At 43.4% G+C, this 16262-nt stretch overlaps 1 protein-coding gene across 5 annotated transcripts in view; it reads right to left on the bottom strand.

The window, feature by feature from the left end:
* Positions 1-16262, bottom strand: part of SHC3 (SHC adaptor protein 3) — a 191996-nt gene that overhangs the window by 46048 nt on the left and 129686 nt on the right. For all 5 annotated transcript variants that reach the window (XM_061426317.1, XM_061426316.1, XM_061426320.1 and 2 more), the window contains one exon: positions 7482-7608. In XM_061426317.1, coding sequence (XP_061282301.1) covers positions 7482-7608 — 127 coding nt within the window. The remainder of the gene's footprint in view (positions 1-7481; positions 7609-16262) is intronic.

The following is a 16262-nucleotide window of genomic DNA, read 5'->3' as shown; positions in this document are numbered from 1 at the left end:
GCTGGAGAGGGTGTGCAGAAAAGGGAACTCTCCTCCACCACTGGTAGGAATGTAAATTGGTACAGCCACAATGGAGAATACTATGGATATTCCTTACTAAAAATAGAGCTACTATGTGATCCAGCAATCTTACTGATAGGCATAGATCCAGAGAAAAATCATAATTTGAAATAATACATGCACCCCAATGTTCATTACAGCACTATTTACAATAGCCAGGACATGGGATCAACCTAAATGTCCATCGACAGAAGAATGGATAAATAAGATGTGGCACATATATGCAATGGAATATTAGTCAGACACAGAAAGATAAATATCATAGGATGGGATTTGTTAGATTCCCATACATGGGAATCTAACAAATAAATGGTACAAATTAACCTATTTATGAAACAAATTGTCACAGATGCAGAAAACGTTCTTATGGTTACCGGGGGGAAAAAGGGAGGGAGGGATAAACTGTAAGATTGAAACTAACATATACACACTACTGTATATGAAATAGATAACTAACAAGAACCTACTGTATAGCTCAGGGAACTCTATTCAGTACTCTATAATGACCTATATGGAAAGAAAATCTAAAAAGAAGTGGAGATATATACATATATATATGTTTTATATATATATATATATATATAACTGACTCACATTGTTGTATAGCAGAAAGTAACACGGCACTGTAAATCAACTATAATTTTTAAAATAGTCTATGGATTTGAGCAGACATCTCTCCAAATAAGATATACAAATAGCCAATAAGCACATGGAAAGATGCTTGACATCAATAGTCATCAAGAAAATGCAAATCAAAATCACAGAAACCACTTTGTACTCACTAGGATAGCTTAAAATCAAAATGATGGACAATAACAAATATCAGTGAAACTGAAACTCATACATTCTGGTGAAAATATAAAATGGTACAACCCCTTTGGAAATCAGTTTGGCAGTTTCTAAAACTTTAGCACAGAGTTACCGTATGACTAGGCAATTCTATTCCTAGTTATATACCCAAGAGTATTGAAACATCTGTTCACACAAGAATTTGTACACATGTTCACAGCAGCACAATTCATGAGAACTAAAAGGTAAAAACAACCCTAATATCCATAAACCAAGGAATGAATAAACAAAAGGTAACAAATGTATGCAAAAGAATATTATTCAAACCTAAAAATGCCATACTCATACATGCTACAACATAGCTTAACCTTGAGAACAATCCAATAAGTGAAAGAACTCAAGCATATATTGTATGATTCCATTCATATAAAATATCCAGAACTGGCAAATCAATGAAGACAGAAAGTAGAGCAATGATTGTCTGGGGAAAGAAGATTGCAAGTTGGGGAATTAACTGCTAATAAGTATGGAGTTTCTTGCTGGGGTGATGAAAATGTTCTGGAATTATTTAGGAACAATAATTATACAGTCTCTGACAGTACTAAATACTACAGAACTATATATTCCAAAAGGAATGAATTTTCATCATAAATTATATATCAAAACTTTTTTTTAATAATAAAAAGAGATTTGACTACATTTGAATTCTTTTTCATTGTCTTCTCTGGTTTTCTGTTGAAAATGACCCTGGATTTTGGCAAGAAAAATCAGAGGAAAAATCTTCTAAGGAAAATCAGACCATACCAAAAATTCCATTCATTTAAAAGTACTATTTTTGATTTCCAGTTGGAGATGGGTGATGATTCCAGATACAGAGTCTGTCTCCCAATAATTAATACGATGAGCAAAAAATAATTCATGAATAATAAGTAAAGTCATCCAACCACCAGCAGCAAGAGAAGAGAGAGGAAGCCATGTGCACCAACCTGAAACTTTGAGATGCTGGGGCAGCGTACTGGGCCCTAATGCCACCACACTCACTCCACACTCATCTGTCCCCAACTCTACTCTAAGGAATGTGGACAAAGAAGTTGATTATACCAAATTCTCACACTTGCAGCTCATTCCCAATTTGAAGAGAGATGGCCTGAGCAAGCAAGAAGTAAACCCAAGGAAAACTGCTCACAAACAGAACCTCCTGTCTTGCTGGCCTCTGGGAAATCTAGAAGGAAAATGGGCCAGTGACGTCTGCAGTCCAAGGTCTCTGGAAAAGGGTGGGGAGGGGGCAAAGAGTGTGGCAGCTGGAGGCAAGATGTGCTGTCTCATGGCCCCAGCAGGGCCAGAAGGTGGCACGTTCCCACCTGATGGGTCTCAGACCGGCTCAGTGGACACCAGCAGCTTGTCAGACCAGATGAGAATGATGCCAAGGAACACAGGACCCCTGGTTGATGCTCTGCTTTAGAAATTTTATACCATTACTTGCATATTGGATTCAAAGTTTTCTCAATAGATAAGATCTCTCTACTTCATTTTCTTTCCCCAAAACTTCTTCAAATTTTATTATATAGAAACATGTAAGGACTTCACACCTTAAGTATATGCCCAGAGAAGCATGTAGTTCAATTAACTCTCCCCACTCATTTTTGTACATACTCATTTAATAGTATTTATTTGACTTTTATGTAACATTTTGAAAGTACAGAAAAGCTAAATTAATATAAAAGACACCTACACATCCACCACTGAGATTAAACAAGTGTGAACATTTTGCTATATTTGATTCCTTTCTTTTCAAAGAAATAAAATTTGTCAGACTCACATTAGATGAATAAGTATGTGATATTAACAGTAAAATGTTAATAGTAGAATCTAGGTGGTTGGTTGTACAGGTGTTCACTGCAAAATTCTTTTTACATACTGGAATACTGTTCTTATAAAATGTTAGGGAAGAGATACACTTAACAAAGCCAGTTGTAGCCCACCCTAAGCCCCTGTCGGTTTCCCAGGTGGCTTAGTAGTAAATAATCTGCCTGTCAATATAGGATACATAGGTGACGTGAGTTCAGTCCCTGAGTCGGGAAGACCCCCTGAAGGAGGAAGTGGCAACCCACTTCAGTCTTCTGGCCTGGAGAATCCCATGGACAGAGGAGCCTGGTGGTTTACAGTCTATGGGGTCACAAAGAGTAGGACACGACTTAGCACGCATGCACCTAGCTCCTATGTACAAAAATTAGGGCTTCCCAGGTGACACAGTGGTAAATAATCTGCTTGCCAATGCAGGAGATGCAAAGAGACATGGGTTCAATCCGTGGGTCAGAAAGATCATCTAGAGTAGGAAATGGCAAATCACTCCAGTATTCTTCCCTGGGAAACTCCATGGACAGAGGAGCCTGGTGGGCTACAGCCCATGGGGTTGCAAAGAGTTGGACATGACTGAACATGCATGCATACATGTCCCTGTCATCCTCAAATGTCCTAGAGTTGGTATGTAATATTCTTGCATGTTTTTATACTCTTTATACACATGCATTTATCCATAAGCTACATATACAGTCATTTATGTGTTTTTAAAATTTTCATAAATGGTTCCTATCCTTTTTTACTTCATTTGAAATGTTGAGATTCATTTTTATAATACACATATACTGATGAATTCTGTTTAATGACTATATTCCATTATAATATAAAATTTAGAACTTTGTTCACCCACTGTCCTGCCAAGGGCTATAGGGTCCCCACTACTTTCTAACTCCTTTCCAAACGGTTTATATGAGTTTGCAGAAGTCCTTGTCAACCAGGAAAAATGGGGCTTTCATAGGCACCGCCAGAATGAATACCTTAAAAGAAATTTTCCAGTGGATGAAAAAAAATTAAAAATCTCTTTCAAGAAAGATGAAGACTTCAGAGAGATAATGAAGACAGAGGAGTATAATGCCTTTACAACTAAGTCTGGAATATGGCCATAGAAGTTGGAGGAAAAGTAAATTCAGGAGAAATTAACCTTTATTGACAGTTAACACACCATTGTAATAAGCTTTCAGTAGAAGTGACTGAATGACCAATATGCCGCATTACTTTCTTTTTAGTGCTGCATGGAATATTCTTATCTCCTAAGGAAACTCAAGAGTAGACACTGAACATTTTTTATAAAAACTAAACATCTCACAATTCCTGTTTACATTTACTATTTCATTTAATGTTTAAATGAAACATTTAACCTCAGATCTAGACCTTCTAGAACACACCAGAAAAAGAGTTTATTTTCATCATAGGGGACTGGAACGCAAAAGTAGGAAGTCAAGAGATACCTGGAGTAACAGGCAAGTTTGGTCTTGGAGTACAAAATGAAGCAGGGAAAAGGCTAAGAAAGTTTTGCCAAGACAGCATACTGGTCATAGCAAACACCTTCTTCCAACAACACAAGAGACAACGCTGTACATGGACATCACCAGGTGTTCAAAACCGAAATCAGATGGCTTATAGTCTTTGCAGACAAAGATGGAGAAGCTCTATACAGTCAGCAAAAACAAAACCAGGAGCTGACTGTGGCTCAGATCATGAACTCCTTAAATTGAAGAAAGTAGGGAAAAAACACTAGACCATTCAGGTATGACCTAAATTAAATAAATCCCTTACAATTATACAGTGAAAGTGACAAATAGATTCAAGGGATTAGATCTGATAGACAGAGTGCCTGAAGAACTATGGACAGAGGTTTGTAACACTGTACAGGAGGCAGTGATCAAAACCATCCCCAAGAAGAAGAAATGCAAAAAGGCAAAATGGTTATCTGAGGAGGCCTTACAAATAGCTGAGGAAAGAAGAGAAGTGAAAGGCAAAGGAGAAAAGGAAAGATATATCTATCTGAATGCAGAGTTCCAAAGAACAGCAAGGAGAACTAAGAAAGCCTTCCTCAGCGATCAATGCAAAGAAATAGAGGAAAACAACAGAATGGGAAAGACTAGAGATCTCTTCAAGAAAATCAGAGATACCAAGGGAACATTTCATGCAAAGATGGGCTCAATAAAGGACAGAAATGATATAGACCTAACAGAAGAAGAAGATATTAAGAAGAGGTGGCAAGAATACACAGAAGAACTATACAAAAAATATCTTCATGACCCAGATAACTATGATGGTGTGATCACTCACCTAGAACCAGACATCCTGGAGTGAGAAGTCAAGTGAGCCTTAGGAAGCATCAGTATGAACAAAACTAGTGGAGGTGATGGAATTCCAGCTGAGCTATTTCAAATCCTAAAAGATGATGCTGTGAAAGTGATGCACTCAATATGCCAACAAATTTGGAAAACTCAGCAGTGGCCACAGGACTGGAAAAGGTCAGTTTCCATTCCAGTCCCAAAGAAAGGCAATGCCAAAGAATGCTCAAACTACCACACAATTGCACTCATCTCACAGGCTAGCAAAGTAATACTCAAAATTCTCCAAGCTAGGCTTTAACAGCATGTGAACTGAGAACCTCCAGATGTTCAAGGTGGATTTAGAAAAGGCAGAGGAACCAGAGATCAAATTGCTAACATCCACTGGATCATCAAAAAAGCAAGAGAGTTCCAGAAAAACATCTACTTTTATTTCATTGACTATTCTAAAGCCTTTCACTGTGTGAATCATTACAAACTGTGGAAAGTTCTTAAAGAGATGGGAATACCAGATGACCTTACCTGCCTCCTGAGAAATCTGTATGCAGGTCAGGAAGCAACAGTTAGAACTGGACATGGAACAACAGACTGATTCCAAATTGGGTAAGGAGTACATCAAAGCTGTATATTGTCACCTTGCTAATTTGTCTTATATGCAGAGTACATAATGCAAAATGCCAGGCTGGATGAAGCACAAGCTGGAATCAAGACTGCCGGAAGAAATATCAATAACCTCAGATATGCAGATGACACCACCCTTATGGCAGAAAATGAAGAGAAACTAAAGAGCCTCTTGATGAAGGTGAAAGAAGACAGTGAAAAAGCTGCCTTAAAACTCAACATTCAAAAAACTAAGATCATGGCATCCAGTCCCATCACTTCATGGCAAATATATAGGGAAACAGTGGAAACAATGACAGACTTCAATTTATTGGGCTCCAAAATCACTGCAGATGGTGACTGCAGCCATGAAATTAAAAGACATTTGCTCCTTGGAAGAAAAGCTATGACCAACCCAGACAGCATATTAAAAACAGAGATATTACTTTGCCAACAAAGTTTCATACAGTCAAAGCTATGTTTTTTCCAGTAGTCATATATGGATGTGACAGTTGGACTATAAAGAAAGCTGAGCACCAAAGAATTGATGCTTTTAAACTGTGGTGTTGGAGAAGACTCTTGAGAGCGCCTTGGACTGCAAGGAGATCCAACCAGTCCATCCTAAAGGAAATCAGTCCTGAATATTCATTGGAAAGACTGATGCTGAAGCTGAAACTCCAATACTTTGACCACCTGATGGGAAGAACTGACTCATTGGAAAACACCATGATGCTGGGAAAGATTGAAGGCAGGAGAAGAACAGGATGACAGAGGATGAGATGGTTGGATGGCATCACCAACTCGATGGACCTGAGTTTGAGCAAGCTCCAGGAGTTGGTGATGGACGAGGAAGCTTAGCATGCTGCAGTCCATAGGGTCACAAAGGGTCAGACATGACTGAGCAACTGAGCTGAACTGAACTGAACTTAATGTTTAAAATATTGCAAGCTTCTATTATTCCTATTTTACAGAGAAAACTTATTGTTCAGTCAGTAAGTTGTGTCCAACTCTTTGTGATGCCCAGGCACTGCAGCCCGCCATGCTTCCCTGCCCTTCACTGTCTCCTGGAGTTGGCTCAAACTCATTTCCATTGAGTTGGTGATGCCACCCACCATCTCATCCTCTGTCACCCACTTTTTCTCCCCTTGCTCTCAATCTTTCCCAGCTTCGGGGTCTTTTCCAATGAGTCAGCTCATAGCATCAAATGGCCAAAGGATTGGAGCTCCAGCTTCAGCATCAATCCTTCCAATGAATTTTCATGGTTGATTTCCTTTAGTATTGACTGGTTTGATCTCCTTGCAGTCCTAGGGACTCTCAAGAGTCTTCTCCCTACAGAAAGAAAACTGTTGAGACAAAGATCAGGACCCTACAGCCATTGAGCCTGAAAGCTACAAAGTCCAATAAAGCAGAACCATGCTGGCCATCCCAAGCACAGCGCCTCATGACAGGAGCCTCCGAACCAGGACTCTGTCTAACCCTGATGACGAGGACAGCAGCACAGGTAGAACCCGGGGTGACACCGACCCAAGAAGACAACATATGGAGACATCACATGCTTGCAGAGAAAACAGAATAAAAGCATATTACACTGTTTTTTTTGGTAACCTTAGCTACTGTCACTATAGTTTCAAGAAAATGTTTTTCTAAACATTGGGAGCATCACCCATATGTCAGCTTCCATCTGTCGGTTTTCTGAGCCCCAGCCCAGCACCGGCCAGGTGTCTCCAGGCCCAGGAAGCCCTGTGATTAACTGTCTGTTCAGAGCACTCCTCAGGGAGCTGTTTTGTGGTTTTTCTCCTTTTAAGTCATTTTAAGAGGAAGGGTCAGAAAATGCAGAGAGGCCACTGCAAATGGTGTCACAGCACTACTCACCGGTCATGAAGAGCCGCGATCTTGGAAGGACACTGCAAATACTGCTTAAACCGGAGCTCAAAGGCTTGTCCGATGGAGCCGATGACATCCTGGGCCAGCCCATCACAACACTCCAGAATGTGACAAGCTGTGGGAGCAAGGGACACAGGCCCATTAGAGGCAGACACTGGAGCTACCCAGGCTCCTTCTTCCTGAGGGTAAAACCCCGCAGCCTAGGGAAGAAGAGGGGGCCAAGGAGGTGGCTTTCATAACATGTCCTGGCAGCTCTGTCTGCAGTTTAATCCCAGGAGCCCCCAGACACACAGCTTCACCACAGGGATCCATTTCTTAATAGCTTGCTGCTGCTGCTAAGTCACTTCAGTCGTATCGAACTCTGTGCGACCCCATAGACAGCAGCCCATCAGGCTCCTCCATCCCTGGGATTCTCCAGGCAAGAACACTGGAGCGGGTTGCCATTTCCTTCTCCAATGCATGAAAGTGAAAAGTGAAAGTGAAATCGCTCAGTTGTGTCCAACTCTTAGCGACCCCATGGACTGCAGCCTACCAGGCTCTTCCGTCCATGGGATTTTCCAGGCAAGAGTACTGGAGTGGGGTGCCATTGCCTTCTCCATCTTAATAGCTTTTCTCCTGCAAAAGTAAAGGTTCTATTTGTAAGTCCATTTTAAATTTTTAAAATTCAACTTGATGGCTTTTCAATTGCTTGAGAGTCTATAAAATATCAACTTTGAACTCAACTGGGAAATAGAATTTGGAGGGAAATCTTAACATGACAAAGGGATCCCTCTAAGACCCCATGAGCCTTAAAAATGGACTTAAACTGACTCTTTTTAAAATGTATTTATTTTTAATTGGAGGATAACTGCTTCACAATGTTGTGTTGGTTTCTGCCATACATCAGCATGAATCGGCCTTAGGTACACATATGTCCCCTCCCTCTTGAACCTCCCTCCCCACATCTCCCTCCCTCCCACCCCCTCTAGGTTGTCACAGAGCTGTGAGTTGAGCTGCCTGCATCATACAGCAAGTTCCCACTGGCTATCTGTTTTACATGTGGTAGTGTATAAGCTTCAGCGCTGCCCTCTCAATTCATCCCAGCCTGTCCCTTCCTTGCTGGGTCCACAAGTCTGTTCTCTGTCTGTGTCTCTATTGCTGCCCTGCAAATAGGTTCATCGGTACCATTTTTCTAGATTTCATGTATATGCGTTAATATGCGATATTTGTTTTTTCTTTCTGACTTACTTCACTCTGTATAATAGGTTCTAGTTTCATCCACCTCACTAGAACTGACTCAAACTCATTCCTTTTATGACAGAGTAATATTCCATTGTATATTTGTACAACAACTTCTTTATCCATTCATCTGTCGAAGGACATCTAGGCTGTTTCCATGTCCCATCTATTGTAAATAGTGCTGCAATGAACATTGGGGTACATGTGTCTTTTAGAATCATGGTTTTTCTTAGGGTATATGCCTAATTGTGGGATTGCTGGCTCATATGGTAGTTTTATTCCTAGATTTTTCAAGAAATCTGTTCTCCATAGTGAACTGTATCAATTTACATTCCCACCAATCGTGCAAGAAGGTTCCCTTTTCTCCAGTGTTTACTGATTGTAGACTTTTTTTGATGACGGCCATTCTAAACAGTGTGAGGAGATACATCATTGTAGTTAAACAGAGTCTTACTGAATGAATCTTGAGGTATCCTATGGCCTTGGAACAAGTTGTTTGCTTATTTCCTAGGGCGAGTAAAGTGTCATCACCAAATGTGGCAATTCTAAGCACTAAGACTCAACTCAAAGCATCTTAACTTTTAAGATACATTTAAAGAGATACTAATTAGCCAGTATGACCGACCCACCACATGCCATCTGCATATACACCAGAAGAGGCTGGACATTCATGCTGGTTCTCATCAAAGGGGTGTTGGCAGTCAGATGAGGGCCCCTCAGGGACCTGGAGCAACCCTTAACCCACTGGGGTGTCTGCCTTCCTGGTGGCCAGGCTGTGGCATAATCCATGCGGAACCTTCAGAGAATAAAGGGTCAAATGGAGGAAGGTGCCAGAGAAGGCCCCCTTTGCTCTACAAGTAGAACTGTCTCCTCCCCAGACACATGTCCATGGCATCCCACAGAAGCATCTCAGCCCCTCCACGTGGCATCCTGACCAGTGGAACATGTTCTGCTACTAATGAGATAAAGACATTCTCCCTGGAGAAAATGACAGATGTGTGTGTCACACTCCATCTTTTTCTTGCCACCAGTTAGGACACAACTGTGTTTCAAGGAGGTTCCTCCAGGAGCATGATGGATGCCCAGCAGTGAGGAGAGGCATTGCTACAGCAGTGAGCTGTTCCCTGGGGCAGTGATTAGGGAGATGCAGAAGCACTGCCACTACAGGGGAAGTCAGCAAAGAGAGGACTCATTAAGATGGGAAGCTGCGAGGGAAGGAGCAGAGACATCACCACCTCCACAGTTTGGCCGCTCTTCCATCACGATGCCGCCTTCTCTATGCACAATGCCAGCCAGGCACTGCACAGCCCACCCTGATGGTGGCTGCTGGGCTGGGGAGCCTGAGGTTTCTCCTCCTCACAGGCTCAAGGAAGGAGCATGCCTCTGAGGACACAGAAACAAGAATTTTCTGGGAAGACCAAGTGTAACTGGATCGCTGCTTCGGGCTGCAGTGCAGTCCCCTTGGGTCTCGCGCCCATGCTCAGTTGTTTAGTCATGTCCAACTCTTGTGACCCTATGGACTGCAGCCTGCCAGGCTCCTCTGTCCATAGGCTTTCCCAGGCAAGTATACTGGAGCGAGCTGCCATTTCCTTCTTCAGGGGATCTTCCCGATCCAGGAATCAAACCCATGTCTCCTCATCTCCTACACTGGCAGGTGGATACTTTACCACTGAACCACCAGGGAAGCCCTATCACTTGGATACACTAGCCCTAGCACAGATATGGCCAAGGGATTTGTCCCAGGAGACACATGTCCCAGCTGTATTTCTGTGAGCCAATAATGATATTGTTTTATGTTATTATTGGTATTAGTATTTATTATTAACCCAGGTAAGCATAAAGCAAGCCCATATTAAGCAGCTGTTGTAGTCGTGTGGTTGTTCATTAACAGACAGGATTGGAGGTGTCTTTCCAGCCAATAAGGAAATAGGAGTCTAGGATGGATTGAGGGAAAGACACCTGGCTCCCCCTCCTACCCTGGGTTTCCAGCCACACCTGTCCCCTCCACTCAGCATCAGCACCAGCCGAGGGAACCAGCTGGCTAGTAATTTGGAGAACCAGAATAACAACTGGGGATGAGTCAAGAAAGTGAAGCTTGTCTTTCTTCTAAGGAGAAGAGCAGCTCCCTAGGCTTTAACACAGTGAATGAAGAATAAGGTTTCTGCTGAGGTCCACACAGCTCTCTCACCTTCTACACACCAAAGAAGTCCAGGCCTGAAATAGGTCTTCTTTAAGTCAGTTCCTGGGACATTTGGAAGATGCAGGGCTCTGGGTGGAAGCACCCTCACTTGGTGACAGTGGAGCCCTAGTATTTGGATACAAGAGGGTGACAGAACCTGCAGATGCAGAATTAAATCATGACTCCAGGCTCTGGGGCCAGCTCCGTCCTCAGTGGACTGAGTAAGGATCATCTGTTAGTTGGGTCTGAGGATCCTTCTGTAGAATGACTTCTCTGTGCTCCAGAAACTCACTCCAAATCTAAAACCAACCTGGGCTGACAGTCTCTCTGGGTCTGGGATTTTCTCTTGGTGTTGCAATGGTTTTTAGCTTAAAAGCCACTATCATCTAGCCTCGCTTGTGGGAGGAGTATGAGGGCCTCCCCAAAGGTGACCACCAGAGCTGCTTGTTTTACATCCCACAATGCAAACAGGGGGCTGGAGGTGTCTGTCATTCATGAGTGAGAAGGAGAAGCTCTGGATAAAAAGTACATACAGAGTGGTGGGGCCCAGAGTCAAGACTCAAAATGACATTGTAAAACCTAAAATGTGGCCCCCAAACAAACACAGGAGCAGCAAAATGAGGTTCCTCATTTTGAGAAACCTCAAAATGAGCAAAAATTGAGGTTCCTCAATCCGTCCCTCTTGGAGGAAACTGGCTCTTTTGTAGCGGCACAGCAGTGTACCACTGGGGGTGAACAAGGATGAACAGTAGTGTACAGACGGGGTGAGGACCAGAGGCGCTTGTTTGCCCAGCTGGTCTCTCTTCTTGACCAAAAGCAAGGCTGGCATCACTCTCCAGGAGCTCACTCAGACCACACAGCAGCCACCTCAGCCCTGACACTAGCAAGGGGCCTCATCGGGCTTCGCCACAAAGGCCTCTCCCAACCTGGGATGAGCCCGTTGAGAGCAGCATGTGCTGAGGCCCTTGTAATCACATCAGATAGAACTGAGATGTGACGTCTTTACTCACGTGGCAACCACACATCTTCCACGCACGGTAGACACTGGCAGGGCAGAAGTTACTATGTAAGATGCTGGTTCAGTCTCCCCATGGCTCCAAACAAGTCCAGAGGCCAGTAGCCACACCTGTCCACTGGTGTTCAAGGCTGCCCCGGCCATCCAACTGATGAGCGGACTGCAGGCCACCGGGATCTCCATTTATCTGAGCTTGCTCTCTGAGCCCTGCCTGGGACAGCTGCTCTGTTAGTTGGCACAAACAAGTGATGCTGAAATAAGAAAGAGCCCCAGCATCTCGGTGACAAGACAACTCCATTCTTGTCTGCTCATTCCTGGGCAACTCTACTCAATCACCTCAACTCTCCTCAACCAGGTGGCGACACCATGAGCCAGGCTGCTTTGATCTTTCAATCCTGAGTTTCAGTACAAGGCCTCCTCCACAAGCCAGAGAAGAAAGAGACAGCAGGGCCTTGTACTAGCACCTATGCATTCTGCTCTCACACAGAACTGTCACCTGGCTCCTCCTCTACCCAGGAAAGGCTGGCAGTACTGTCCCCTGGGAGCTCGGGAGGAAGGAGGTCAAGACATAAGTGAGCACTAGCAATGCTTATCACGTGCACCAAACACCCAAATGGCTTTACTTCTGTAAATAAGAAGTTGTCAAAGTTTGTTCATGCTTACCAGGAAAGAACTCTTCACTATACTGAGCATATGTCCCAAATAGATGTTAACTTATTTATAAATTATGAACATAATATACTAGTTCCTTCTTTCCTGTGCTCAGTCATGTCCAACTCTTTGCGACCCCATGAACTGTAACCTGCCAGGCTCCTCTGTCAATGGAATTTTCCAGGCAAGAATACTGGAGCGAGTTGCCATTTCCTACTCCAGGGTTTTTCTGGATCCAGGAATCAAACCTGCATCTTCTGTGTCTGCTGCATTGACAGGTGAATTCTTTATCACTAGCCTCTTGAGAAGCTCAATATAATGGTATGTATATTATAAAAATATCTTTTAAAACACGTAGGGCTTCTCTGGTGGCTCAGACAGTAAAGAACCTGTCTGCAATGCAGGAGACACTGGTTTGATCCCTGGGTAGGGAAGATCCCCTGGAGAAGGGAATGACAACCCACTCCAGTATTTCTGCCTGGAGAATCCCATGGGCAGAGGAGCCTTGCAGGCTACAGTCCATGGGGTCACAAAGAGTCGGACACGACTGACACTCTTTTTACCTTTCAAAAATGACGCAACAAAGATAAACAAAAGTTCAAGATCTCTTGTTGACTCTGAAAGCATCACACTGTCAGTTATTATCTCAAAGCAAGATAAATATTTTGAGTGAGATATTTATACTTAGATGGATAAAAATTCATCTTTCCATCTCTGGAAAACTTTTCTTAATCATTTAGAGTTTGGATGGGTTGATTCCTTATCTGATTATTGTGTGTGTGTGTTTGTGAAAGTAAGACCCCACTTCCCATACCCCCTCTTTGGTCCTGGAGCCACTGACACACAGAAAGGATGTCACTGGTTCACTGCACCTTTTATGCATGATTACAAGGTAGTACCCCCTCTATCTCAGATCAGCGGCGACTATAGACAGAGGCTCCAGCATGTGTCTCCCACCACAGTGGCCACGTCAATACCCTGTGGGATGGGCCACCCCACCTTGGTGGGCACTAGTTCCATGTCGGGGGGGCGGGTGGACTCTGCACGTGTGGGCAGAAAACCTCTCAGGATCTGTGCTGCTCTTTCAGGAAGTCATGACCCCTTCCACCCACACCCACACCCACACCGACACCACTCCCAACTCACACTTCACAGCCATCCAGCCTCCCCAAGGCAACCCAGCCCTTGCAGTGGTCCCATCTTGGACTCTCCTCCTGTCCTCATATCTAGACTCACAGACTCTCCAAGAGTTCAAGTTCACAGCCACATTCTCTACCAACTGGTGACTGACACAGGGAATCTCAGAGACACCTGGAATCACTGGCCAATCAGAAAAAGACCCTACCAAACAATGGCTGCTCTCTCTTTCTCCTAGTGGGCTGATAACTCTCACCCCTTAAAAGGAACACTGAACACCAATGAATTCTTAGCAGAGAGCTAGAGGCTACAAACTCAAGCATAGTTTTCAGTCAACTCTAGCGTGTTCACTTATTCACATGCTCCTCATTGTTTCAGATTTTTTAATCCAAGACAGGTAAGAATGTCAAGATTCAGCTGCTATGCTCTTAATTAAGAGTTGTTTTCAACATCACTAATCATTAGAGAAATGCAAACTAAAACCACAGTGAGGCATCACCTCACACCAGTCAGACTGGCCATCATCAAAAAATCTACAAACAGTAAGCGCTGGAGAGGGTGTGGAGAAAGGGGAATTCTTTTACATTATTGGCGGAAATGTCAATTGATACTGCCACTGTGAAGAACAGTATGGAGGTTCCTTAAAAACACTAAAAGTAGAGCTACCATATGACCCAGAAATCCCACTCCTGGGCATATACTCTGAGAAGACCATAATTCATATTAACACATATATATGTGGAATCTAGAAAAGTGGTGCAGATGAACCTATTTCCAGGGCAGGAATAGAGACTCAAACATAGAGAACAGACATGTGGGCACAGGGTGGGAAAGGAGCGTGAAATGAATTGGAAAGTGAGGACTGACACAGCTGCACCACCGTGTGTCGAATAGACAGCTGGTGGGAAGCCGCTGTATGGCACAGGGAGCTCAGCTCAGTGCTCGGCAGTCATGTGGGGGGTGGGAGAGAGACGCAAGAGGGCGGGCTAGATGTGTTCATGTAGCTGATTCACTTCATTGTACAACAGATGCTAGCACGATATCATAAAGTAACTGTACCCCAATAAGAAATAAACAAAAAGATACATGCACCCCAATGCTCACTGCAGCACTATTTACAATAGTCAGGACATGGAAGCAACCTAAATGTCCATCAACAGAAGTAGCGTATGTATGCTACTGTGTATAAAATAAATAACCAATGAGAACCTAACATATAGCACAGGGAACTCTACTCAATGCTCCGTGATGACCTAAATGGGATGGAAATCCAAGAAAGAGGGGATGTATGTATATGCTCAGCTCATTCACTGCTGTACAACAGAAAAAAAAACATAACATTGTAAAGCAACTATATTCCAACAAAAAATAATGAAAATTAAAAAATTGAGTTTAATATGTGTTCTAGCCCTAGAGCAGCAAACTAAAATTATAAGGAGATAATTTTGCACCCCTCAGACTGGCAGGAATCTAAAAACCTGAAAATGCCAAGTGTTGAAGAAGCCAAGGAGTCCTCCTGTGCCACTTATGGAATTGCAAAATGAAATAACCATTTTTTTTTAAAGTTGAAGATGTCCCAAAACAGTGATTTGTCGCAGAGGTATAATCCCTAAGAACATTCTTGCACGTGAGCATGGGCAAATGTACAAAATCTCTACTGGAGACTTCACTCAGTAGACACTTGTTGAACATGAAGTGTGTACCATGCCCTAGCCTATACTCTACAGATACAGCAAGAAACAAAACGGAGTCCTGCTCTCCTGAAGCTGACAGTCAAGAGGGTAGACACTGAAAACAAGAAAGGAAAAATACACCATTTGCATGGATTGCACAGTGCCCCTGCACAAAGCCCTGTCTGCATCCTGACCTCTTGAACCTGTGTAAAAGGGTCTTTGCAGATGTCCTTAAGTTAAGGACCTGGAGATGAGATCATTCTGGATTAGGATGGGCCCTAAATCCAATGACAAGTTTCTTATTATAAGGGACAGAAGAGGAGACGACACAGACACAGAGGAGGGGGAGATGATGTGAAGATGGATGCCAAGACTAGAGTGATGCAACCACAAGCCAAGGGCTCCTGGAGCCACCAGACGCTGGAAAAGGCAGGAAGGCTCCTCCCTGGAACCTATGGAGGAAGCATAGCCCTGCCCACATCTTGATTTTAGACCCTGAGCCTCCAGAACTATGAGAGAGCAACTTTTGTTGTCTTTAAGTCACAAAGTTAGTGGTAATTTGTTCCAGTGGTCACAGGGCTCCCCTGGTAACTCAGCTGGTAAAGAATCCACCTGTAATGCAGGAGACCCCAGTTCAACTCCTGGGTCAGGAAGATTCCCTGGAGAAGGGACAGGCTACCCACTCCAGTATTTCTGGGCTTCCCTGGTGGCACAGATGGTAAAGAATCTGTCTACAATGCAGGAGACCTGGGTTTCATCCCTGGGTTGGGAAGATGGTCTGGAGGAGGAAATGGCAATCCACTCCAGTATTCTTGCCTGGAGAATCCCATGGACAGAGGAGCCTAGCAGGCTACAGTCCATGTGACGGGCTACAATCCATGGGGCCACAAAGAGTT

The sequence above is a fragment of the Bos javanicus genome, chromosome 8, assembly GCF_032452875.1.
Source record: "Bos javanicus breed banteng chromosome 8, ARS-OSU_banteng_1.0, whole genome shotgun sequence".
Taxonomy (NCBI): domain Eukaryota; kingdom Metazoa; phylum Chordata; class Mammalia; order Artiodactyla; family Bovidae; genus Bos; species Bos javanicus.
Note: the sequence above shows the minus strand (reverse complement) of the source record. Positions and strands in the feature narration are given on the sequence as shown.